At 39.3% G+C, this 25,411-nt stretch overlaps 1 protein-coding gene across 2 annotated transcripts in view; it reads left to right on the top strand.

Moving 5' to 3' along the window:
- Nucleotides 1-25,411, top strand: part of PAPSS1 (3'-phosphoadenosine 5'-phosphosulfate synthase 1) — a 108,718-nt gene that overhangs the window by 21,480 nt on the left and 61,827 nt on the right. For both annotated transcript variants that reach the window (XM_082653504.1, XM_082653505.1), the window contains exons 4-5: nt 3,664-3,802; nt 7,877-7,995. In XM_082653504.1, the coding sequence (XP_082509630.1) occupies nt 3,664-3,802; nt 7,877-7,995 (258 nt within the window). The remainder of the gene's footprint in view (nt 1-3,663; nt 3,803-7,876; nt 7,996-25,411) is intronic.

Here is a 25,411-nt window from a genome sequence, read left to right as displayed (position 1 = left end):
AACTGCTGAAGCCTGTGCACCTAGAGCCCATGCTCCGCAACAAGAGAAGCCACCACAATGACAAGCCCGCGCACCGCAACGAAGAGTAGCCCTCGCTCGCCCGAGCTAGAGAAAGCCCACGCACAGCAACAAAGACCCAGTGCAGCCAAAAATAAATTTAAAAAAAAAATTGGGGAATCATTAACTTTATTGTTGAAACCTTGATGAAGTTGAGTGTACAAAAGAGTATATAGAATGAGAAGCGAGTCACAGATGGAAACTTGGGGAACACCTTCATTTAAAAGGACGGTTGGAATAGTAGGATCACGACTTAATCACTCTGCCAGATACTAAGGCTATAAAGCTACTGAAATTATTTCAGTATATTGGGATGAGATCTGTGACAGAGGTATATGGTGGGTACTCTGAGAACCCAGCAGAAGTGAGGCCTCAGTCAGCCTGGACATGAGGGTAGGCTTCCTGGAGGACTTAGCATGGAGCTGTGCTGTGGGGGACACATTGCTGTAGCCAGAGGAGAGAGGTGGAGTGTTTTTGGCAGGGGGGATGGCAAAGGCATTAGGCCCAAACAGCCTGGTAGACCAGGCAGGTGTTAATTATCAATAGAACATCAGGTGCAAGACTGAGAATGGTGGGGCCAGGTGGAGAAGGCCTGACGATTCACACTGAGAAGCTTGGGTTTTACCCTGATGGTGCTGGGCAGTCTCTGAAGAGTTCAGTGATGTGGTTGAATTTGCATCCTCTGTCATCCTGGGGCCAGTGTAGAGTGTGGCTTTGAGCAGGTCAAAGCTGGAAGCCAGCAGACGTATTAAAAGGGTGTTGTCCAGGCAGGAAAAATGAGGTTGAACCAGGAGCTAGGGAAGAAGTGCAGACTGGGTTAGTGTAATGTCTAGAGGTAAAATCTGAAGGACCTTGTGACAAAATGCAGGGGTGGGACGGCAAAGGGAAGAAACCAGAACAACTCTGGGGATTCTGGGTGAGTAGTGTCGTCATCCCTTGATTCGGGCAGTATAGGTGGGAATGCAAGCTTGGGAGAAAAGAGAGTGGGTTCAGTTTTGGACGTGTTAAGTTTGAGGTACCTGGGAGATCTCCAGGTGGGTGTATTTTGGAGGAAGTTGGAAAGGTGTGTTTAATTTCGGGAGAGGTCAGAGTTCAGGCTTGAGTGTTGGTTTATATGCTGTAGTTTACACAGTGAAAGCAGTTGAGAAAAGTGCTCAGGGACTGTGCAGTGTGAGCAGTGGTCTCCTGGTAGAATGTGGGCAACACCAGTGCCGCAGGGGAGCATAGGAACGACCGGGGAGTAGCATGACTGCAGTACACAGGGTTAGTAGTATGACATGTGGCAGAATGGCCTGGAAAGTGCCAGGATTGAGGGAATTTTTGTATGATTTGTTAGCTCATCTCTTTTTAATGGAAGAGAGTGACTTTTACTTGTTTGTTGCCAGTGGAGAAGGGGGAGGTTGAAAATTCCAGATGCAGCAGCCATAATGGATTGAGCAAGGTTCATTAGCAGGAAGGGGATTTTTTTTTCTTATGTACAATTTTTAAAAGTTACTTTCCATTTACAGTTATTACAAAATATTGGCTCTACTCGCCATGTTGTACGCTACATCCTTTAGCTCATCTTACACCTAATAGTTTGTACCTCTGACTCCCCACCCCTATGTTGCCCCTTCCCCCTCTCCTACTGGTAACCACTAGTTTGTTCTCCATCTCTGTGAGTCTGCTTCTTTTTTGTTATATTCACTAGTTTGTTGTACTTTTTAAAATTTATTTATTTTATTTATTATTTTTGGCTGCATTGGGTCTTCATTGCCGTGCGTGGGCTTTCTCTAGTTGCGGCGAGTAGGGGCTACTCTTCGTTACTGTGTGCGGGCTTCTCATTGCAGTGGCTTCTCTTGTTGCAGAGCACGAGCTCTAGGCACGCAGGCTTCATTAGTTGTGGCTTGCGGGCTCTAGAACACAGGCTCAGTAGTAGTGGCGCACGGGCTTAGTTGCTCCACGGCATGTGGGATCTTCCCAGACCAGGGCTCGAACCTGTGTACCCTGCATTGGCAGGCGGATTCTTAACCACTGCACCACCAGGGAAGTCCTGTTGTATTTGTTTAGATTCCACATACAAGTGATATCATACAGTATTTGTCTTTCTCTGTCAAACTTATTTCACTTAGTATAATGCCCTCCAAGCCCATCCGTGTTACTACAAATGGCAAAAATCTCATTCTTTTTTATGGCTGAATAGTATTCCATTGCAGAGTAGGGGATTTTGAATCCGTGAAGGGAGGAGCGGCAGGAGGGAAGGAGATGAAGGTGGGGGATATAGGTAAATCATATGGCAGAGGGGAGATTGAGAGCGTTCGTGTCTGGGGATTTCCTTTTCTTTTCTTTCTTTCTTTTTTTTGGCCATGCTACACGGCATGTGGGATCTTAGTTCCCCGACCAGGGATTGAACCCACGCCCCCTGCACTGGAAGCACGGAGTCCTAACCACTGGACGATCAGGGAAGTCCCTGGGGATTTTCTTTTTGAAATGAGAAGTGTGGCCATCTGATAAGAGTGGAAGTAGGCATGGGTTGAGGGGCCGTAAGAAAGGTGGTAAATGATAACATGAGCCGTGTGGGGATAGACTGGAGGAAGGTGCAGGGGCTGGCTTTGAAAATGGTGGCGCTGCCTTGTCTATAGAATATGAACGTGGAGCCTGCGTTTGAGAACAGGAAGATGAGTGAATCCTCAAGGGAGAACTTGGTTTCAGTTAAGACCAGGAAGAAGAAGAGTTTCACTTACAAAGGAAGCAGTGTTCCAGAGAGAGTTGAGGCCGAGCAGTGAAGGTGTTAGCAGAGTTGGGGGTTAGGAGCCATGCAGAAAAGTGAAGTTTTGGGAATGCTAGAGATGTGTAGCGGCTGCAGGGGTTTGTGTTTGGCAAGTGAATAAACTAGCCTCGGGGTTCTGAATGGATCCCTTGTGAAGTTACTTTCACGCTAGCTCAGGCTGAGGTGGAGCCTGTTGTTAAGAGAGAGGCCTGATGACTGACATCTGCATTTAAGCTGGACTTTGGCTCAGCTTCCTCGTAAAATTTAGGTGAAAGTTTTAATGGGGCATCCATTGTTCTCCCTCCTGGAACTTGCCAGTATCTCAGAATAGCAGGCCTTTTGAGGATCCGGGGAGGGGGAAGGGTAAGCTGGGACAAAGCGAGAGAGTGGCATGGACATATATACACTACCAAACGTAAAATAGATAGCTAGTGGGAAGCAGCCGCATAGCACAGGGAGATCAGCTTGGTGCTTTGTGACCCCCTAGAGGGGTGAGATAGGGAGGGTGGGAGGGAGGGAGACGCAAGAGGGAGGGGATATGGGTACATATGTATATGTATAACTGATTCACTTTGTTATAAAGCAGAAACTAACACACCATTGTAAAGCAATTATACTCCAATAAAGATGTAAAAAAAATAAATTAAAAAAATCCTTAATGAAGAATGGGTGTGTTAATCTAATAATTTCTTGGGTTTACTTTTTTTCAGTTTATATTTTCAAAATATAAATTAAACTTTGTCTGTTTTCCACTAACACAGCTGAAAAGCACTTTTACTTGTCCTTGACATTAATACAGTACCCTTGATTCACATGAGCACTCTTCATTACGTTTCTGTATGTGCCTTTTTTCTAAGGATCGCAACAATGCAAGGCAAATTCATGAGGGTGCAAGTTTACCTTTTTTTGAAGTGTTTGTTGATGCTCCCCTGCATGTTTGTGAACAGAGGGATGTCAAAGGACTCTACAAAAAAGCACGGGCTGGAGAAATTAAAGGTAAGCAATATTGTTTTCCCAGTTTGTCTTTCCTTAGATGTTTCATCTTACCGTATCTGAGACTGGTAATCTTTTCTAAGAGATGGAAGTTTTCAAACAACTTGGAGCTACTTGAGAAGAGAAAGCAGGTCTTGTTACACTGTTGTATCTCTCAGGCCTACCAGTAGTACCTGGCACCGTGTACCCTCAGTATCATCGATCAGGTTGAAATCCTACTCACAAGGCAGTTTTAGAGGATTGGGACTTTGGGAAGCCTATTTGGTATAATTAGGTACCTAGCATTAGATTGGCTATTAGTCGGATAGTTGCTGCCACTTCTGTTCTCTTTGTTCCAGTGAAGATGTAGGACATTCCATAGCTGCTGGGAAAAATGCCTGAATTACAAGCATCTTGAGAGCAAGGAAAATGTCTCATTCTTATTTACATCATAGTGCCTGGAATGGTCTGAAATTCATTCTATGTATGATTGTTGCAGTAGATTAAATTAACATATCTGTGATTTTATCAGAGTACATACAGCTTGTATTTTCGATTTTATGGTCTGCTCCCAGAGTTTCAACTATGATGAAAATTTGGACATAGAAAGAGACATTTAGAACCCGTTCTGCTGTCGCCCTTGATACCAGTCATTCTGTTTATCTTTTAGACATCCTTTGACATTAGCCCTGGTCTGTTACCGGTATTATTATTAACAGTAACAGAGGGCACGTAGGTTCAGCATTGTTTGGGATCAATTCATGCCCCTAACTTTTGTTTGCCTTCCCAGCAGGGAGTGTGATAGCCTCGGACTCCAGGAGCTCCCAGGAGCTCTAGGAAGTGTAGATTTTAGCACCAGCTTCTGGCCCTAGAAAGGAAAAGGTGGAACAGGAAGGAAAATGCTTGTTATTCTGGGCTCTTCTGTTTGGACCTGGGAGCCCATTAGCAGTTGGGGCAAGTTCCACTGGCCGTGATGAATCTGGTTCCTTGGGCAGGACTCGTATCCAGTCTTGCCATCATGGAGACTCAGGTTTCACCCATTAAGCCTGTACTTTCTTGACTCAGTGAGAATAGGCTGCCTGACCTGAATAATATATGACAACAGGAGGGAAAACAGTTTATCCATTTAATTTCTAGGTCACCCTCTCTCTGTTGACGGCCAGTGTGCACTTCTGCAAAGAGAAGCAGAACAGTGTGTCCAGGATCCTGAAGTCTGAATCTTTTACTTATTTTAACTGTAGTTGCTTTTGTTGTTTTTGCAAGGATGGATTGGTGAGGGAGGTAGATTTGTTTGCTCAGCTGGAGTAAGCACCCTGTGAGCCAGGACAACATCTTTACCATTTTTGTATTTTTAGAATTTAGCACAGAGCATGGCCCAAAGCATAATACTTGGTGCCCACACACAGTAAATGCTTCTCGAATGGATTAGAAGGTGGAGTGGAAATTGGATGTTCAACACTTTTATCAATGCTTTCTATTTGCAAGGTTTATATCTGGTGCTGGGGATGCAAAGATGAATAATAAGACTGAATCCAAAATACCTTGAGTCACTTACAGTTTGCATTCTGTATCTGGGAATGTGCTTGTATTAGTTCAGTTTTCTATGTTTTACTTGTTTACCAGGTGTTTCGTAACTCCTTTGAATAGACATTGTTAAAATGTTCTTAGGTTAATGTATACTTGTGTGCATGTGTGTACACACGTTTATTTATTTTAGGTTTGCCATGGTTCTAGAGTTCCTGACTGGACAGTTTTCAAAATCATTTACTCATTGTAAGAATGGTGCTTAAAAAGTTTCCTACCAATGCTATTTCAGAGCCTTGATGGTAAACATTTCAGGGACAGGTGAGATTGCATACATTCAGCAGACTTCAGGCTTTTATAGGCCTTTATATGACATTTACTAAACTGTAAATATATGCCTGTGTCAGCTACTCTTAAATACCTAGATTATTTTCATGAGTAACGCTCAAGTAGTTATTATTTACTTAAATATAAACGTTTTTTTCACAGTATACATTTACTGTAATCACTTATGGGCTAAATTAACTAGGAAGAGACTTCCTGGGCTTTTAAAATGTTAAACCAAGTCTTCTAACACAGTGATCCTCAAAGCTTTGCTGCACATAAGCATTATCTGATGGGACTTAAAAGATCTAGTGCCAAGGCTGTACCGCAGACCATTGAAATCAGAATCTCTTAAGGGTGGGACCCAGTGATTCCAGCGTGTAGCCACATTTGAGAATCAGAGCTTAAGAACTAGTGTTTTAACCAGGTTTGTTTTTTCCCCACGTATTTTACTGTGACTCACCACTAATACTGTCGGGAACATTGGTAATGCAAAAATTTCTTCTTGGGTTCAGAACTTCATGTGATACTTAAAAATATGAAATAGAAAAAAAAAAAGAACTAGATGGGCTGTAGACTGGTAGTGTTTATTTTAAAGCTTTTTAGTAATGATTTTAAGTTCATGTTGACCATTCTAACCCAAGAATGACTTGGCATTCCAAGGCAGACAGATCTCGAATGACTTAGGTATGGAATAATATGAAAGATAGGAATAGCATATCTTCAGCTCAGCCGGCCCATTCTGTGGTTAACATCATGCGTTCTTTCTCTTCTAGGCAGTTACACGGTAGCACATGTACAGATAGGGAAAATCTAAATAGTGGTTAATATCTAAATGGGTTACATTTGATTGTGGAACATTTTTGGTGATATAACAGGATTCCTTACTTATGTTCTGCTTAAGCTAATAGTAGTTCATCTGTCTTGCCTGAACACTTCATGTGATGGCAGAAGAACCCTGCAGAGCTTCAATTCGGCTGTAGATAATCCTGGTGAATATAATGGACAGATTGGCTTGGCGTTGGTTTTTGCACTGAGAGGGAAAAAAATCTTGTCGAGTTTGGTTTTCTGCCCAGGGTTTCGGCACTATATCCTGTGTTCCCGTGGAGAAATGGGATGCTCTGGATTACTTGGTATTCATTCCTGTTTTCTTCACAGGCAATGTAGGCATTTACTTAACAGAAAAAAGGAAGGGTGATAGAAATATCATCAATCTTCATTATTGGAAGATTCCAAATTTGCAAGTGTGCCTACTCACTAAAATTTGTTACCCCACATCCATATACCCACAGTACTTTGGCTGTCACTTGTAGACACACACAGAGCAGCAGAATTTTAGTCACCTGGAATATACATTCCCAGCTGAAGTTGAACAAAGCTTTTGTGTATCAGCTCTCATACTGTAAAGAAGTGTCCTTTTCTGTTTTGTTTTGTTTTTTTGGTACGCAGGCCTCTCACTGTTGTGGCCTCTCCCGTTGCGGAGCACAGGCTCCGGACGCGCAGGCTCAGTGGCCATGGCTCACGGGCCCAGCCGCTCCGCGGCATGTGGGATCTTCCCGGACCGGGGCACGAACCCATGTCCCCTGCATGGGCAGGCGGACTCTCAACAACTGTGCCACGAGGGAAGCCCAAGAAGTGTCCTTTTGATGGCCTGTTTAGTGCCATGTGTTTTAACTTTTTTTTTTCTTTTTGTTGGTGATTTTGCTGTTTAAAATGACCCCCCGGCACAGTGCTGAAGTACTGTCCAGTGTTCTCAAGGGCAGGAAGACTGACCTGCCTTGTGGAGAAAATACATGTGTTAGATAAGCTTTGTTCAGACATGAGTTCTGGTGCTGTTGGCCATGAGTTCGGTGTTAATGAATCAGCACTATATATGAAATAAGCTGTCTTTAAACAGAAACACTCATAAAACAAATATATTAATTGGTTGACAAAAATTTGGTGACTAGAGGCCCACAGGAAACCAAACCCACACTTCTCCTAGAAGCAGTGGTTCAGTATTCACTAATTTTGTATGTGTGGCAACTTATTGAAGAGAACTACTGCGAATAAGAAGGATCGACTGTTTGTGTTCAAAGAAGAAACAAAAGTTTAATTAGAAATCTTCTCCCAGGAAAGAAGTTTCAATATTATAACCCCGTAACTTAGAAGGGGCAGCATAAATATGAACTTCAGCATAGCAGAGACTTACACTGAGAAAACAAACCTATTTTAATTTCCACTCCCTCTATTATCTTTTACCTTTTATAGGTTTCACTGGGATTGATTCTGAATATGAAAAACCAGAGGCCCCGGAATTGGTGCTGAAAACTGACTCCTGTGATGTAAATGACTGTGTCCAGCAGGTTGTGGAACTTCTACAGGAACGGGTAAGAGGAGGTCCAAGAGGGAATCCCCAGAGAATAATTATATCCATCTCATAACATTCCCCCTCCAAAAAAAGGGTGCTGGTAATGTGGAGTAACATTTGTATTTTATATTCTTTTTTTTCTTCCAATTTTATTGAGATATAATTGACATACAGCATTGTATAAGTTTACAGTGTACAGCATAATGATTTGACTTATGTACATCACGAAATGATAATCACAATAAGTTTAGTGAACATCCATCATCTCACATAGGTACAGAATTTAAGAAATAGAAAAAATTTTTTTGTGTGTGTGATAAGAACTCTTAGGATTTACTTTCTTAGAAACTTTCATATATGGCATACAGCAGTGTTAATTATATTTATAATGTTGTACCTTACATCCCTAGTACTTATTTACCTTATAACTGGAAGATTGTACCTTTTGACTGCCTTCATCCAGTTCCCTCTCCCCCCAGCCCCTGCCTCTGGTAACTACAAATCTGATCTCTTTTTTTGTGAGTTTGTTTGTATGTTCATTTGTTTTTGAAGTATAATTTATAACACTGTGTTAGTTTCTGTTACACAACATACTGATGTTTTATATACATTTCAAAATGATTACCATAATAAGTCTAGTTACGTTGCCACAAAGATATTACTTAGTTATTAACTGTATTTCCCACACTATATATTTCATACTCATGACTCATTTATTTTGCAACTGTAAGGTTGTACCTCTTAATCACCCTCACCTATTTCTTTCTTCCTCCCCCAGTCCCCTCTCTTCTGGTAATCTTTTTGCTCTCTATCAATAACTCTGTTTCTGTTTTGTTAAGGTTGTTCATTTGTTTTGTTCTTTAGATTCCACATAAAAGTGAAATCATACAATATTTGTCTTTCTCTGTCTGACTTATTTCACTTAGTATAGTATCCTGTGGGTCCATCCATATTGTCATAAATGGCAAGATTTCATTCTCTTTTATGGCTGAGTAATATTTCATTATATACATGTACCACAACTTTATCCATTCATCTATTGATGGGTACTTGGGTTGCATCCATTTCTTGGCTGTTGTAAATAATGCTGCATAGGGGTGTGTATAGCTTTTCTAATTAGTGTTTTTATTTTCTTTGGATAAATACCTAGGAGAGGTATTGCTGGATCATATGATAGTTCTATTTGTAATTTTTTGAGGAATCTCTATACTGTTTTCCATAGTGGCTGCACCAATTTATATTTCCACCAATAGTGTATGAGGGTTCCCTTTTCCACACATCATCGACGATACTTGTCATTTGTTGTGTTTTTGTTAATAGCCATTCTGACAGGTGTGAGGTGTTATCTCTATAGTGGTTTTGATTTGTATTTCCCTGATCATTAGTGATGTTGAGCATCTTTTCATGTGCTTGTTCACCAACTGCATGTCTTCTTTAGAAAAACAGATCCTCAGATCCTCTGCCCATTTTTTAATCGGATTGTTTGGTTTTTTTTTTTTTTTTTTTTGCGGTACATGGGCCTCTCACTGCTGTGGCCTCTCCCATTGTGGAGCACAGGCTCCGGACGCGCAGGCTCAGCGGCCATGGCTCATGGGCCTAGCCGCTCCGCGGCATGTGGGATCCTCCCTGACCGGGGCATGAACCCGTGTCCCCTGCATTGGCAGGCGGACTCTCACCCACTGTGCCACCAGGGAAGCCCTGTTTGGTTTTTTTGATGTTAGTTGTGTGAGTTCTTTGTATATTTTGGATATAAACCCCTTACCAGCAATATCATTTGCGAATATCTTCTCCCATTCAGTACGTGGCCTTTTTGTTTTGTTGATCGTTTCCTTTGTTGTGCAAAAGCTTTTTAGTTTGATGTAGTCCCATTTGTTTACTTTTGCATTTGTTTCCCTTGCCTGAGGAGACATAGCCAAAAAAAAAAATACTATTAAGACCAAAGAGCATACTGCCCATGTTTTCTTGTAGAAGTTTTATGGTTTCAGGCCTTACATTTAAGTCTTTAACCCATTTTGAATTAATTTTTGTATATGGTGTGAGAAAGTAGTCCCAGTTTGATTTTTTTTAAATTATTTTTTCACACACACACACACACTGTACTTTATTTTTACAAGAGATAGACTGATACCAAGCATTGTAAATGGATGACCACAACAAAAGCAACAATGAATGTAATTACCAAACACAAAACACACTCATACTATGTCATAATATTGACATTCAGTCCAGTAATCCTCCACTGTAACAGCTCCTTTACTTTGCAGTGAAAATTGATTCGTATATTTTTTGCCTCTGAGTCCTTGTGGGATTTTTTTTTTTTAATTCAGACAGAAAGTCACAAAAATTATAATTATCCTCATCAGTTCACTCAGTCCCATGTAATTAATTGTTTTTCATCTTGATCTTTTGTTAGCACTTTTATGAATTCATCAGTTTTTCATTAGAGTTCTGAAAATGCTTATTCATTCAGTTCAGCAGTATAGTCAGTTACCAGAAACCTGTACTTGTCAGTCTTTTCCATGAATTCCTTGAAGATGAAACCCTTTTATAGGAACATTTTTGCAAAAGCCTGAGTACACCCAGAACTGTCTGTGAATGACAAAAGACTTAAAAATGACCATGGTTAAAGATTTGATGAAAGTTCATAATAAGGCAATTGACAAGGAAATTTAGTTATTTCTGAGATATACATTTTAAAGTAATAACTAGAATTATGACTTATAACATTATACCAGAACATATAAGATTTTTAGAAATTTCATGTAATGTCTGAAACATTTATATTAACATATTTCCATACAAATAACCCAATGAAAGTTTAGTATTAGTTGTTTTCTTTGTTTTTTTATACTGCAGGTTCTTAATTAGTCATCAGTTTTATACACATTAGTGTATACATGTCAATCCCATTTGCCCAATTCAGCACACCACCATCCCCACCCCAATGCAGTTTTCCCCCATTGGTGTCCATATGTCTGTTCTCTATATCTGTGTCTCAACTTCTGCCCTGCAAACTGGCTCATCTGTACCATTTTTCTAGGTTCCACCTACATGCGTTAATATATGATATTTGTTTTTCTCTTTCTGACTTACTTCACTCTGTATGACAGTCTCTAGATCCATCCACGTCTCAACAAATGACTCAATTTCGTTCCTTTTTTATGTCTGAGTAATATTCCATTGTATATATATACCACAACTTCTTTATCCATTCGTCTGTCATTGGGCATTTAGGTTGCTTCCATGACCTGGCTATTGTAAATAGTGCTGCCATGAACATTGGGGTGCATGTGTCTTTTTGAAATATGGTTTTCTCTGGGTATATGCCCAGCAGTGGGATTGCTGGATCATATGGTAAATCTATTTTTAGTTTTTTAAGGAACCTCCCTACTGTTCTCCGTAGTGGCCGTATCAATTTACATTCCCACCAGCAGTGCAAGAGGTTTCCCTTTTCTCTGCACCCTCTCCAGCATTTGTTGTTTGTACATTTTCTGATGATGCTCATTCTAACTGGTGTGAGGTGATACCTCATTGTAGTTGTTTTTTTTTTTGTTTTTTTTGTTTTTTTGTGGTACGTGGGCCTCTCACTGTTGTGGCCTCTCCCGCTGCGGAGCACAGGCTCTGGACGCGCAGGCTCAGCGGCCATGGCTCATGGGCCTAGCCGCTCCGCGGCATGTGGGATCTTCCCAGACCCAGGCATGAACCCACATCCCCTGCATCAGCAGGTGGACTCTCAACCACTGTGCCACCAGGGAAGCCCCTCATTGTAGTTTTGATTTGCATTTCTCTAATAATTAGTGATGTTGAGCATCTTTTCATGTGCTTCTTGGCCATCTGTATGTCTTCTTTGGAGAAATGTCTATTTAGGTCTTCTGCCCATTTTTGGATTGGGTTGTTTGTTTCTTTAATATTGAGCTGCATGAGCTGTTTATATATTTTGGAGATTAATCCTTTGTCCGTTGATTCATTTGCAAATATTTTCTCCCATTCTGAAGGTTGTCTTTTCGTCTTGTTTATGGTTTCCTTTGCTGTGCAAAAGCTTTGAAGTTTCATTAGGTCCCATTTGTTTATTTTTGTTTTTATTTCCATTACTCTAGGAGATGGATCAAAAAAGATCTTCCTGTAATTTATGTCAAAGAGTGTTCTTGCTATGTTTTCCTCTAAGAGTTTTATAGTGTCCGGTCTTACATTTAGGTCTCGAATCCATTTTGACTTTATTTTTGTGTATGGTGTTAAGGAGTGTTCTAATTTCATTCTTTTACATGTAGCTGTCCAGTTTTCCCAGCACCACTTACTGAAGAGACTGTCTTTTCTCCATTGTATATCTTTGCCTCCTTTGTCATAGATTAGTTGACCATAGGTGTGTGGGTTTATCTCTGGGCTTTCTATCTTGTTCCATTGATTTCTGTTTTTGTGCCAGTACCATATTGTCTTGCTTACTGTAGCTTTGTAATATAGTCTGAAGTCAGGGAGTCTGATTCCTCCATCTCCATTATTTTCCCTCAAGACTGCTTTGGCTATTCGGGGTTTTCTGTGTCTCCATACAAATTTTAAGATGATTTGTTCTAGTTCCGTAAAAAATGCCATTGGTCATTTGATAGGGATTGCATTGAATCTGTAGATTGCTTTGGGTAGTATAGTCATTTTCACAGTATTGATTCTTCCAATCCAATAACATGGTATATCTCTCCATCTGTTGGTATCATCTTTAATTTCTTTCATCAGTGTCTTACAGTTTTCTGCATACAGGTCTTTTGTCACCCTAGGTAGGTTTATTCCTAGGTATTTTATTCTTTTTGTTGCAATGGTAAATGGGAGTGTTTCCATAATTTCTCTTTCAGATTTTTCATCATTAGTGTATAGGACTGCAAGAGATTTCTGTGCATTAATTTTGTATCCTGCAAGTTTACCAAATTCATTGATTAGCTCTAGTAGTTTTCTGGTGGCATTTCTAGGATTCTCTATGTATAGTGTCATGTCATCTGCAAACAGTGACAGTTTTACTTATTCTTTTCCAATTTGTATTCCTTTTATTTCTTTTTCTTCTCTGATTGCTGTGACTAGGACTTCCAAAACTATGTTGAATAATAGTGGTGATAGTGGACATCCTTGTCTTGTTCCTGATCTTAGAGAAAATGCTTTCAGTTTTTCACCATTGAGAATGATGTTTGCTGTGGGTTTGTCATATATGGCCTTTATTATCTTGAGGTAGCTTCCCTGTATGCCCACTTTCTGGAGAGTTTTTATCATAAATGGGTGTTGAATTTTGTCAGAACCTTTTTCTGCATCTATTGAGATGATCATATGGTTTTTCTTCTTCAATTTGATAATATGGTGTATCACATTGATTGATTTGCATATATTGAAGAATCCTTGCATCCCTGGGATAATTCCCACTTGATCGTGTTGTATGATCCTTTTAATGTGTTGTTGGATTCTGTTTGCTAGTATTTTGTTGAGGATTTTTGCATCTATATTCATCAGTGAAATTGGTCTGTAATTTTCTTTTTTTGTAGTATCTTTGTCTGGTTTTGGTATCAGGGTGATGGTGGCCTCATCGAATGAGTTTGGGAGTGTTCCTTCCTCTGCAACTTTTTGGAAGAGTTTGAGAAGGATGGGTGTTAGCTCTTCTCTAAATGTTTTATAGAATTCACCTGTGAAGCCATCTGGTCCTGGACTTTTGTTTGTTGGAAGATTTTTTTTTTTTTCTGGTACGAGGGCCTCTCACTGTTGTGGCCTCTCCCGTTGCGGAGCAAAGGCTCCGAACGCACAGGCTCAGCAGCCATGGCTCACGGGCCAAGCTGCTCCGCGGCATGTGGGATCTTCCCGAACCGGGGCACGATCCCGCGTCCCCTGCATTGGCAGGCGGACTCTCAACCACTGCGCCACCAGGGAAGCCCTGTTGGAAGATTTTTAATCACAGTCTCAATTTCATTACTTGTGATTGGTCTGTTCATATTTTCTGTATCTTCCTGGTTCAGTCTTGGAAGGTTATACCTTTCTAAGAATTTGTCCATTTCTTCCATGTTGTCCATTTTATTGGCATAGAGTTGCTTGTAGTAGTCTCTTAGGATGCTTTGTATTTCTGTGGTGTCTGTTGTAACTTCTCCTTTTTCATTTCTAATTTTATTGATTTGAGTCCTCTCCCTCTTGATGATTCTGGCTAATGGTTTATCAATTTTGTTTATCTTCTCAGAGAACCAGCTTTTAGTTTTATCGGACTTTGCTATTGTTTTCTTTGTTTCTATTTCATTCTGGTCTGATCTTTATGATTTCTTTCCTTCTGCTAACTTTGGGTTTTGTTTGTTCTTCTTTCTCTAGTTGCTTTAGGTGTAATGTTAGATTGTTTACTTGAGATTTTTCTTGTTTCTTGAGGTAGGCTTGTATAGCTATAAACTTCCCTCTTAGAACTGCTTTTGCTGCATCCCATAGGTTTTGGATCGTTGTGTTTTCATTGTCATTTGTCTCTAGGTATTTTTTGATTTCCTCTTTGATTTCTTTAGTGATTTCTTGGTTAGTTAATAACGTATTGTTTAGTCTCCATGCCTTTGTGTTTTTTACGTTTTTTTCCCTGTAATTCATTTCTAATCTCATAGCGTTGTTGTCCAAAAAGATGCTTGATATGATTCCAATTTTCTTAAATTTACTGAGGCTTGATTTGTGACCCAAGATGTGATCTATCCTGGAGAATATTCCGTGCGCACTTGAGAAGAAAGTGTAATCTGCTGTTTTTGGATGGAATGTCCTATAAATATCAATTAAATCTATCTGGTCTGTTGTGTCATTTAAAGCTTGTGTTTCCTTATTTATTTTCATTTTGGATGATCTGTCCATCGGTGTAAGTGAGGTGTTAAAGTCCCTCACTATTATTGTGTTACTGTCGATTTCCTCTTTTATAGCTGTTAGCAGTTGCCTTATGTATTGAGGTGCTCCTATGTTGGGTGCACATATATTTATAATTGTTATATCTTCTTGGATTGATCCCTTGATCATTATGTAGTGTCCTTCCTTGTCTCTTGTAACATTCTTTATTTTAAAGTCTATTTTATCTTACATGAGTGTTGCTACTCCAGCTTTCTTTTGATTTCCACTTGCATCAAATATCTTTTTTCATCCCCTCACTTTCAGTCTCTATGTGTCCCTAGGTCTAACTGGGTCTCTTGTAGAGAGCATATAGATGGGTCTTGTTTTTGTATCCATTCAGAAAGCCTGTGTCTTTTGGTTGGAGCATTTAATCTATTCATGTTTAAAGTAATGATCGATATGTATGTTCCTATGACCATTTTCTTAATTGTTTTGGGTTTGTTTTTGTAGGTTGTTTTCTTCTCTTGTGTTTCCCACTTAGAGAGGTTCCTTTAGCATTTGTTGTGGAGCTGGTTTGGTGGTGCTGAATTCTCTTAGCTTTAGCTTGTCTGTAAAGCTTTTGATTTCTCCATCGAATCTGAACGAGATCCTTGCCGGGTAGAGTAATCTTGGTTGTAGGTTCTTCCCTTTCATCACTTTAAGTATATCATGCCACTCCCTTCTGGCTTGTAGAGTTTCTGCTGAGAAATCAGCTGTTAACCTTATGGGTATTCCCTTGTATATTATTTGCCTTTTTTTCCCTGCTGCTTTCAATAATTTTTCTTTAATTTTTGCCCATTTGATTACTATGTGTCTCGGCGTGTTTCTCCTTGGGTTTATCCTGTATGGGACTCACTGCGCTTCCTGGACTTGGGTGGCTATTTTTCTCATGTTAGGGAAGTTTTCGACTATAATCTCTTCAAATATTTTCTCGGGTCCTTTCTCTCTCTGTTCTCCTTCTGGGACCCCTATAATGTGAATGTTGTTGTGTTTAACTTTGTCCCAGAGGTCTCTTAGGCTGTCTTCATTTGTTTTTATTCTTTTTTCTTTAGTCTGTTCCGCAGCAGTGGATTCTACCATTCTGTCTTCCAGGTCACTTATCCGTTCTTGTGCCTCAGTTATTCTGCTATTGATTCCTTCTAGTGTAGTTTTTATTTCAGTTATTGTATTGTTCATCTCTGTTTGTTTTCTCTTTAATTCTTCTATATCTTCATTATACATTTCTTGCATCTTCTCGATCTTTGCCTCCATTCTTTTTCCGAGATCCTGGATCATCACTATCATTATTCTGAATTCTTTTTCTGGAAGGTTCCCTCTCTCCATTTCATTTAGTTGTTTTTCTGGGGTTTTATCTTGTTCCTTCATCTGGTATATAGTCCTCTGCCTTTTCATCTTGTTTGTCTTTCTGTGAATGTGGTTTTTGTTCCACAGGCTGCAAGATTGTAGTTCTTGTTTCTGCTCCAGTTTGATTCTTTTGCATGTTGCTGTCCACTTTTCCCAAAATCATTTATTGAAGAGGCTGTCTGTTTTCCCATTGTATATTCTTGGCTCCTTTGTCATAGATTAATTGCCCATATAAGTGTGGGTTCATTTCTGGGCTCTCTGTTCTGTTCCTTTGATGTATGTGTCTCTTTTTGTACCAGTACCATACTCTTTTGATGACAGTAGCTTTATAGTGTAGTTTGAAATCAGGGAGCATGATACCTCCAGCTTTGTTCTTCTTTCTCAAGATTGTTTTGGGTGTTTGGGGTCTTTTGTGTTTCCATACAAATTTTACAATTATTTTTTCCAGTTCTGTAAAAAATGCCATTAGTATTTTGTTAGGAATTGAAGTGAATTTGTAGATTGCCTTGGGTAGTGTGGTCATTTTAACAATATTAATTCTTCTAGTCCATGACCAAGGTATATCTTTGCATGTTCGTGTCATCTTCAGTGTCTTTCATCAGTGTCTTATAGTTTTCTGAGAAGAAGTCTTTTACTTCCTTAGTTAGATTTATTCCTATTTTATTCTTTTTGATGTGATCGTAAATGGAATTATCTTAATTTCTCTTTCTTATAGCTCATTTTTACTGTATAGAAATGCAACAGATTTCTATATATTAATTTTGTGTCCTCCACCTTTATGAGATTCGTTGATTAGCTATAGTAGTTTTTGGTAGTGTCTTGAGGATTTTCTGTGTAAAGTATCATGTTATCTGCAGTGACAGTGTTACTTCTTCCTTTCCAGTTTGGTTGCCTTTTATATATTTTTCTTGTCTGATTGCTGTGACTAAGACTTCCATTACTATGTTGAATAAAAATGGTGAGAGTAGACAACTTTGTCTTGTTCCTGATCTTAGAGGAAATGCTTTAACCATTGAGTATGCTGTTAGCTGTGGGCGTATCATATATGGCCTTTATCATATTGAGGTGTGTTCTCTCTATAACCGCTTTGTTGAGAGTTTTTACCGTAAATGGATGTTGAACTTCGTCAGAAGCTTTTTCTGCCTCTATCCAGATGATCATATAATTTTTATTGTTCATCTTGGTAATGTGGCATATCACATCGATTGATTTGTGGATATCGAACCATCCTTACATCCCTGGGATTAATCCCACTTGATCAAGGTTTATGATCCTTTTAATGTGTTGTTGAGTACATTAAGTGCTGAATACGTGCATTTAAAATTCTTTATAGCACTGACAGTTTTCTGTGCATGTGTGTCACTGTGTTAGGTGCTGTGGGGGGCACCATATATGTATCACATGTGAAATATTCCAGTCAGTCTAAACCACAGGAGGCTTGAGAGACAAACAATCTTTTATTTTACCTGTAATTTTAACACACAAATGCCTTATAGAGGAAATTCAGCCTTGGTTATTCAGCTCTACAACTTGGCATCAGTATATTTTTAAGTTGAGTTATATAATGTATTTAACTTTTCCTAAACATTTAGAGAGTCCAGATTTCCCCTGTGATAACTTGATGACATCTTATGGTTGAATTTTAGGTAGGTGAAGGTTCCAGGACATAACGACCTTTGTCTCATTCCTGAACATATGGAAACGTAAAGAGGTTTGATGTTATCAGGCCCACTAGGTGCGTGATTCTCTGAGTTTAGTTTAATCTCAGTTTTTAGAAGTTATTTTTCTTCCCTTCTCTGCTCCTTTCTCCATACTTCCCCTTTCCTAGTGGAGGGTCACAGTTCATTTAGCTGAAGAGGATCTGGCCTTCATGTGGGGGTCAGTAGTTCCTTTCTCCCCAGTCATGGGGTTCCTGCCTTTGCTGTTCAGTGCTGCACAGGAACTCCTGATATGGTGGTACACAGTCGGCGTTGTATCATTGCTCCTCATTCTGTCCTAACTGTGGCTTGTGATTTCTCAACCCACTGTTGACTTTTAAAATCCTATTACCATAAAACTCTTTCATCTAGTATTCCTTACTGGATATACTAGGCATACAACTTTTAAATAAAAATTACCTATATCTGAATATACTATGAATGTTTAGCCTTTGAATTTTTCCATATTATAAAATGTTTACCAGATGATTAGTCTGGGACTTGCTTTCCTAATTTATTTCCCTTACATAAGCATTTTAGCTGAATAGATAGAAATAAAATGAATTGCTAACTGCCCTGCTCTGATGTTTTTCTTCATATGTATTGGTGTACTCTCTGCAGGTCAATGAGACCTAATCCCAGAAGGTTTCGTACTTCATCTTTCTGCTCTTCTTCATTTTTCTGTTGGTTAACCAACTTCTGAGCTCTTGAGCTAGTCCTATTGCTCTGCTTCTGGCTTCCTTCTCATCCCTTCATTATTCATTCTTTCATTATCCATCATCAATCCGATATCTGTTAAAAGCCCGCTACTGTAGTCAGTCACATTCTAGGGCACTGGCACTACAGAGCTTAACCAGCTGTGTTTCTGTCCTTGAGGAATTTACATTGTAGGTGATAGAAATTAGAGTATATAACTCCTAGAAAGTGTCCTAGAAACCATAGTTTCAATGTATACATAGCATACTGGGAGGCACAGATGACTGCGTTTGGAAAGGCTTTATATCAGATCTTTCTCATCTGTTTGTTCATTTTAAAAAGATGTTTGGGGGAGGGCATAGGATACATTTTAAAAAATTTTATTGAAGTATAGTTGATTTACAATGTTGTGTTTAATTTCTGCTCTGCAGCAAAGTGACTCAGTTATACATATATATGTTCTTTTTCATATTCTTTTCCATTGTGGTTTATCACAGGATATTGAATATAGTTCCCTGTGCTATACAATAGGACCTTGTTATTTATCCATCCTATATATAATAGTTTGCATTTGCTAATCCCAAACTCCCAGTCCTTTCCTCCCCCACCCCCCTCCCCCTTGGCAACCACAAGTCTGTTCTCTATATCTGTAAATCTGTTTTTGTTTCATAGATATGTTCATTTGTGTCGTATTTTAGATTCCACATATAAGTGATGTAAGGTGGTATTTGTCTTTCTCTTTCGGACTTAACTTTGCTTAGTATGATAATCTCTAGGTCCATCCATGTTGCTGCAAATGGCATTATTCCATTCCTTTTTATGGCTGAGTAATATTCCATTGTATGTATATACCATATCTTGTTTATCCATTCATCTGTCGATGGACATTTAGGTTGTTTCCATGTCTTGGCTATTGCAGATAGTGGTGCTGTGAACATTGGGCTGCGTATATCTTTTTGAATTATAGTTTTGTCTGGGTGTATGCCCAGGAGTGGGATTGCTGGATCGTATGGCAACTCTATTTTTAGTTTTTGGAGGAACCTCTATACTATTTTCCATAGTGGTTGCACCAGTTTACATTCCCACCAACAGCATAAGAGGGTTCCTTTTCCTCCACACCCTCTCCAGCGTTTTATTATTTGTAGACTTTTTAATAAAGGGCATTCCATCTGGTGTGAGGTGGTACCTCACTGTAGTTTTGATTTGTATTTTTCTAATAATTAGTGATGATGAACATCTTTTCATGTGTTTGTTGGGCAGAGTTCTGGGTTGACAGGTGTTTTTCTTTTAGTACTTTAAAGATGTTGTTCCATGGTCCTCTTGTTTGCATTGTTTCTGATGAAAGTCTGATGTGATTCTTTTCTTTTTTCCCCCTCTCTTTATAATGTTTCTGTTTTTTTCTGCCTAAATTCAACATTTGCTCTTAATCTTTTTGGTTTTCAGCAGTTTTAGTATGAGGTTTATAGGTCTTTCAGTATATTTAGGTCGATTTCTCTCAGTTCAGAGTTCTTTTACTTTCTTGGGTTGGTAGTTTACTCTTTTATTGGTTTTTGAAAACTCTTGACCATTATGTCTTCAAATATTTCTCTTGCCCTATTCTCTCTCCTCCTTCTGGGACTCCAGTTACGGATATGTTAGACAATATAATATTTTCCCGCAGCCTAAAGATGCTCTGTTCTTTCACCCTTTTTTGTCTTAACTTTTCAGCTTTATTAATTTCTATTCACTTATTTTCAAGGTTACTGATTCCTTAGCTGTATCCAATATATTGATTTGCCCATAGGAGGAATTTTTAAACTCTGATCATTAAAAAATCCTATCATCATTTGATTATCTTTTTTGTTTTTAGTATAGTGTACATCTCTCTGTTGAAATCCTTTATCTTTTTAGGCATGCTGTCCACTTTTGCACTAGATCTTTTAACATAGTAATTTTAATTATTTTAAAGTCCTGCCTGGTGGTTCTAACCTCTGGGTCATTTCTGGATCTTGCTGTATTTCTTAACAGTGGGTGTTTTTTCTTGCTCTTTTTGATGTGTCCTAATTTTTTATTGAATGCTGGGTGTTGTGTCTGGAAGAACCGTAGAGATTGAGGTAAGTGGTATTTATGCTTTGGGCATTTATGCTTCTGTCACACTGTTAGTGTAGTGAGTTGAGTTAGTTTAATAAGTAGCTCAGCTGGGTTAGGGTTTCCTTATTCTATAGTTATTCTTCATGCAGCACCCGCTTCACATTTCTCCAGGGGTGAGCTGTTTTCCTTGTGCTTAGTGTGGGATCTGGCCTGCTGGAGGGTTTTCCCCAGTGTTTCTGCTCCGTCCTCAGCTTTTAGCATTCCCTATATGCCTGTACCACAGAAGGGGTCCCCTTCCAGGCTCTTGCTCCTCTCTCACAGCAGTAAACTACTCTTGCTTATTACTTAGTGCTAAGCTCATGGTGGAGGAGCAGTGGTGGTTTTCAGTTCTGCTGGTCCAGATTCAGCTTTAAGCAGGACCTCTGCTTCTGGATCTTGGAGTGGGTCTTCCTCAGTGTTGCTTCCCCTCTCTGCGTGGTAGCCAGCCTCTCTTTGAACCTGGGAGGTCTTGGAGGGTGGGTTTTCTGCTCCTCACGTGCAGATCCCTGGTTTGTATCGGTTCAGGATCCTGGGCCAAGAGAGTTTCTTCCACCTCCTTTTGGCAGACCATACTTGCTTCTACCCCTCCCCCAAAACAGCAGACCCTGGGAGGCTAGGGGTCGGGTGGGGAGCGGTTTCCTGCCCTCCCCCATCAGCCTAAGGCTTTTGTCTTGGATGAGACAGTGCTGCAGGGAGTGGGCAGAGCTTTGTGCTGCGCGCCACCGAGGGAGCGCGCTCTGGTCTCCAGACCTGCTCTTCACGTTCCTTCTGCATACCTCCCGTAGGCCTGCTTGTGAGTGAGCGCAGAGCTCCTCACGTCTGGGTTCCCAGGGATACTCACCTGTCACACTAGTCCACACTCAGCCTTGAAGAATTTTCAAAACTTTAAAGCTGTTTTCTTCTTCCTGCTTTTCTTGCAGCCATCTCTTCCTCCCAGGCTTTACTAAAGGGAGATAATTCACGTGTCTTGACTTTTCTTGGTGGGACTTGTCACTCTTTGGAAGCAGCTCATGTTACTGCTTTAGGACCTCAGCTCTGTGATGGGCTCAAGAAAGTTTGATTTTATAGATTAGCTGGCCTTTCTGCTTGTTAGGTGTGGTCTATTGTGTAATCTCTGTTTCGTTTTCAGTGAATTGTCTATCCTTACTCTACTTTTACTCTGTTGGGGTTGTTTATAGTTTTCTTATAAATTTGTATGAAATCAATAAATATTAATTCTATGCCATTTTCATTGAAACTATGTTTTCAGTATTTTTCCTTTAGATTGTAGTTTTGCTTGCATTTTTTATATGTTGAACCTATCTTTTTTTTTAACTTGAGATTTGTCATATCAATATTAGAAAGTTATACTTAGTTCTATTTTCTTTTTTATTTTTCTACTTTTGGCCACGCCATGCGGCTTGCAGGATCTTAGTTCCCTGACCAGGGATCAAACCCTGGCCCATGGCAGTGAAAGTGCAGAGTCCCAACCACTGGACTGCCAGGGAATTCCCGATAGTTCTATTTTCTGTTAGTTTGGATTGTCTGTTTTTTATATCTAATTACTGATTCTTAAGTGTTTTACAAAACTTCAGAAAAATACACATAGATATTCTCATAAAATTTTAGGGGGCTCATGCATCTCAGAAGCCATTTTATGGGCTATAGATAATTCCAGATAGTTCAGACACTTAAGGGATTATTAAACTTAGAGAGTGATGGCTACCCTCCTTCCATTCTTTCCTTCCTTCAATTCCTGAATACTTCTTTGGGGCCCTACTCAGAGTTGTGTCCTTTGAGTTTGACACTTTTACCTACATAGAGACTTTTTTCTTTCTTTCTTTCTTTCTTTTTTTGTAGTGGGAAGATGATTTGCTGTTTTTCAAGAAAAATTTATCTTGAGAAAATTTGGCAATTCTTCTGTAAATCTAAAAATATTACAGAGCGTTCTTGTATATCCTTCACGCAGCTTCCTCTTAGGTTAATAACTAACATGATCATAGACCATTTCTCAAAACTGAGAAATTAAGCTTGGTACTTTGTACTAAAGCACAAACTTATTTGGATTTCACAAGCTTTTCCACTATTATCCTTTCCTATCCTTGGATTTAATCCAAGATCCTCACTGTATTTAGACTTAAATTATTTTTAACCATGATTCTGTAAAATGAAAATGCAGGCTCATGTGGTGTCTGTTATGCACAGGACTTTGCCTTTTTTTCCCACCTGTAACGGTAAAAAATTGAGTGTTGACTGCCACTGTACAATTGGTCACCCCACCTCCAGTCCTGTCTGCCTTTTATTCCATTTTATATTGTTGGCAGAATCATCTTTCTAAAGTGTAGTCTAATCCCTTCCGTTTTTTACTCTAAAATATATATTGATTTTTTTCCCCATTGTTTATAGATTTAAGGTAATTTGTGTTCAAGCTTCTCCATAGTTTGGTTCCAAGCTGATTTTTAAAAAATTATTGTCCTTATGCCTTTCACCACAGTGTTTACTTTTTTTCTTTTTTTGATGCCATTGCTTGCCTTAGTCTCTGTGGCCTTAATGCCTTGCTCCCAATTTGTTTGTTCCTAATTAATGATTATACCTATTATTCTTCCTTTTATACAGATATTAGTCTCTATTATTCTTGCTAGACAATCTGATAATTGGACAGTTTCACTCAAGGTTTTGAAAAAGAGGGATAGATAAACTAACATCTAGTGAATACTTATTGTAAGGGACATGTATGTGGGGCTTTGTGTCTTTTAAAATATTTGCTTTGATTGTTAGAATCTCAGGGGAAGTGGTCTTCTGTCCTACTTTAGCTTCTAACCACCTCTCCCTTGAATTACTTTGGTGGTTTCCTACTTGGTCTTTGCACTGAGTACTTTGTGTATGTTGTCTAATTTTATTCACAGAGTAAACCTATGAAGTATTTCAGAGATATTAACTAACTTGTTCATGAACTTATTAGACTCCATACCTAGGATTCCAGGTACATGAATTCCTAGAATTCATTTTCATATGCCTCTGGCTTTTACTTTCAAGAGTGTTCTTATTACAACTCAAGTACAATATAATTAAATTTACGGCCAGAAAGGTATTCTGGTTATATTAGTTTAAGACAGGGAAATTTTCTTTTGAAAATTACTCATTTTTATTCTAAAGCTGGGTGGTGACAAAAGAATAAATGTAAATGCCTCCTTAATGCAATTGCTTTTTTTGGGAACCACCTTCTTTTGGGGAAAAGATTTCAGTTGTGTGCTTTCCTAAGTAAATGACTTCACTTCCCATGGAAAGTATGTATTTCTGTTTGTACTGGTTGATCCTGTGAGTTAATTTAACAAATACCTAGTGCCATACATGCTAGGCACTGTTGTAAACCACTGTGGATGTGGCAGTGAATTAGACAGTACAGATTCCTGCCCCATGGACCTTAATTTTTGGTCCTTGCTACCATTATTTATAAACTAGAATGACTATATAAATTCTTTTTTTTCTTTTATAACATGATACAGAATTTAAAAGTACAATTGAAGGAAGAAATATGCACACATACCAACTACTTCTGTTCTGGCATATTGTCCTTTGATTTTCTCACAAAGTTGAATCTCAGATGAACATTAGGATACATGGGGAAACCGGTTCATACCTGACGTTCAGCTCAGACTTTATGGTCAGTTGGTGATACAAGGAGTTTCTTTGCCTGCTGCACCCTTATCGCAAGGTGACAGTGTAATGTGCTTTTCCTAACAAGCTCCTTCTCCCTGGTGGTCCAGGGGTAGCCAGTGCAATTCAACTTCATTGTCATCACAAAGACATTAAAAAAATATTTTATTTATTTATTTGTTTATTTATTTTGGTTGTGCCGGGTCTTAGTTGTGGCAGGCAGGCTCGTTTAGTTGCGGCTCGTAGGCTCCTTAGTTGCGGCATGCGAACTCTTGGTTGTGGCATGCATGGGGCATCTAGCTCCCTGAGCAGAGATCGAACCCGGGCCCCCTGTATTGGGAGCTTGGAGTCCTAACCACTGCACCACCAGGGAAGTTCCTCAAAGATTATCTGTTAGGTTTTCCAAGGGTGGGTTATGTGAGCTCACATGGTAGAGCTAATATCACAAATACAGATTGCGGGTGGAGGGGATGAAGATGTCGAGTGCAATGGTGTTTTCAGGGAATTGTAACTAAATTTCCATAGCTTTCTAGTGTGTGCTTTGAGTGGGGATGTGAAGATTAGAGGTTCTTCATTGACTAGCATTGTAAGAATATAATTGTGAGTGCTGGCAGGGAATGGCACAGGTAGAGATGGAAGAGCAGAACTCTTAGCATGTTCAAAGCCTTTGGTAGTCCCTTCAGTAGCATTATTGCATTTAATTTTTGTTAAAACTCTGAGAAGTAGTTATAATTTTCCTCATTTTACTGATGAGGAAACAGCTTCAGGGAGGTGAAGTTGTTTGTCTCAGGATAGTTCAGGTGTTTGACAAGTGCTGCCTCCTCTGGTGATAAGTGGAATTTTTTCTGTCTGATGCTCCGTATTACTTTGGAGAGACTCTTCTGAAATGAATTCTACCAGGTATTGTTTCTTTAACATTCTTTACTGTCGAGAAAAAATTAATCCATCTAAGAAAGAAATGGAAGGCTTTATTCGAGTCAAATAGAGGATTTTAACCCAGGAACAGGCCCTCAGCAAGCTGAGGACTGTTCTGCCCTTAAAGGTCAAAGCACAGTTGTATAGGTTTTTGAGACAGAGGGCTGTACATTAAATGACGTAGATAGTTTGCAC

The sequence above is a fragment of the Grampus griseus genome (genome assembly GCF_964374135.1).
Source record: "Grampus griseus genome assembly, chromosome: 4".
In the NCBI taxonomy this organism is placed as follows: Eukaryota; Metazoa; Chordata; class Mammalia; order Artiodactyla; family Delphinidae; genus Grampus; species Grampus griseus.
The sequence above is the reverse complement of the archived record's forward strand: the minus strand, read 5'-3'. Positions and strand labels throughout refer to the sequence as shown.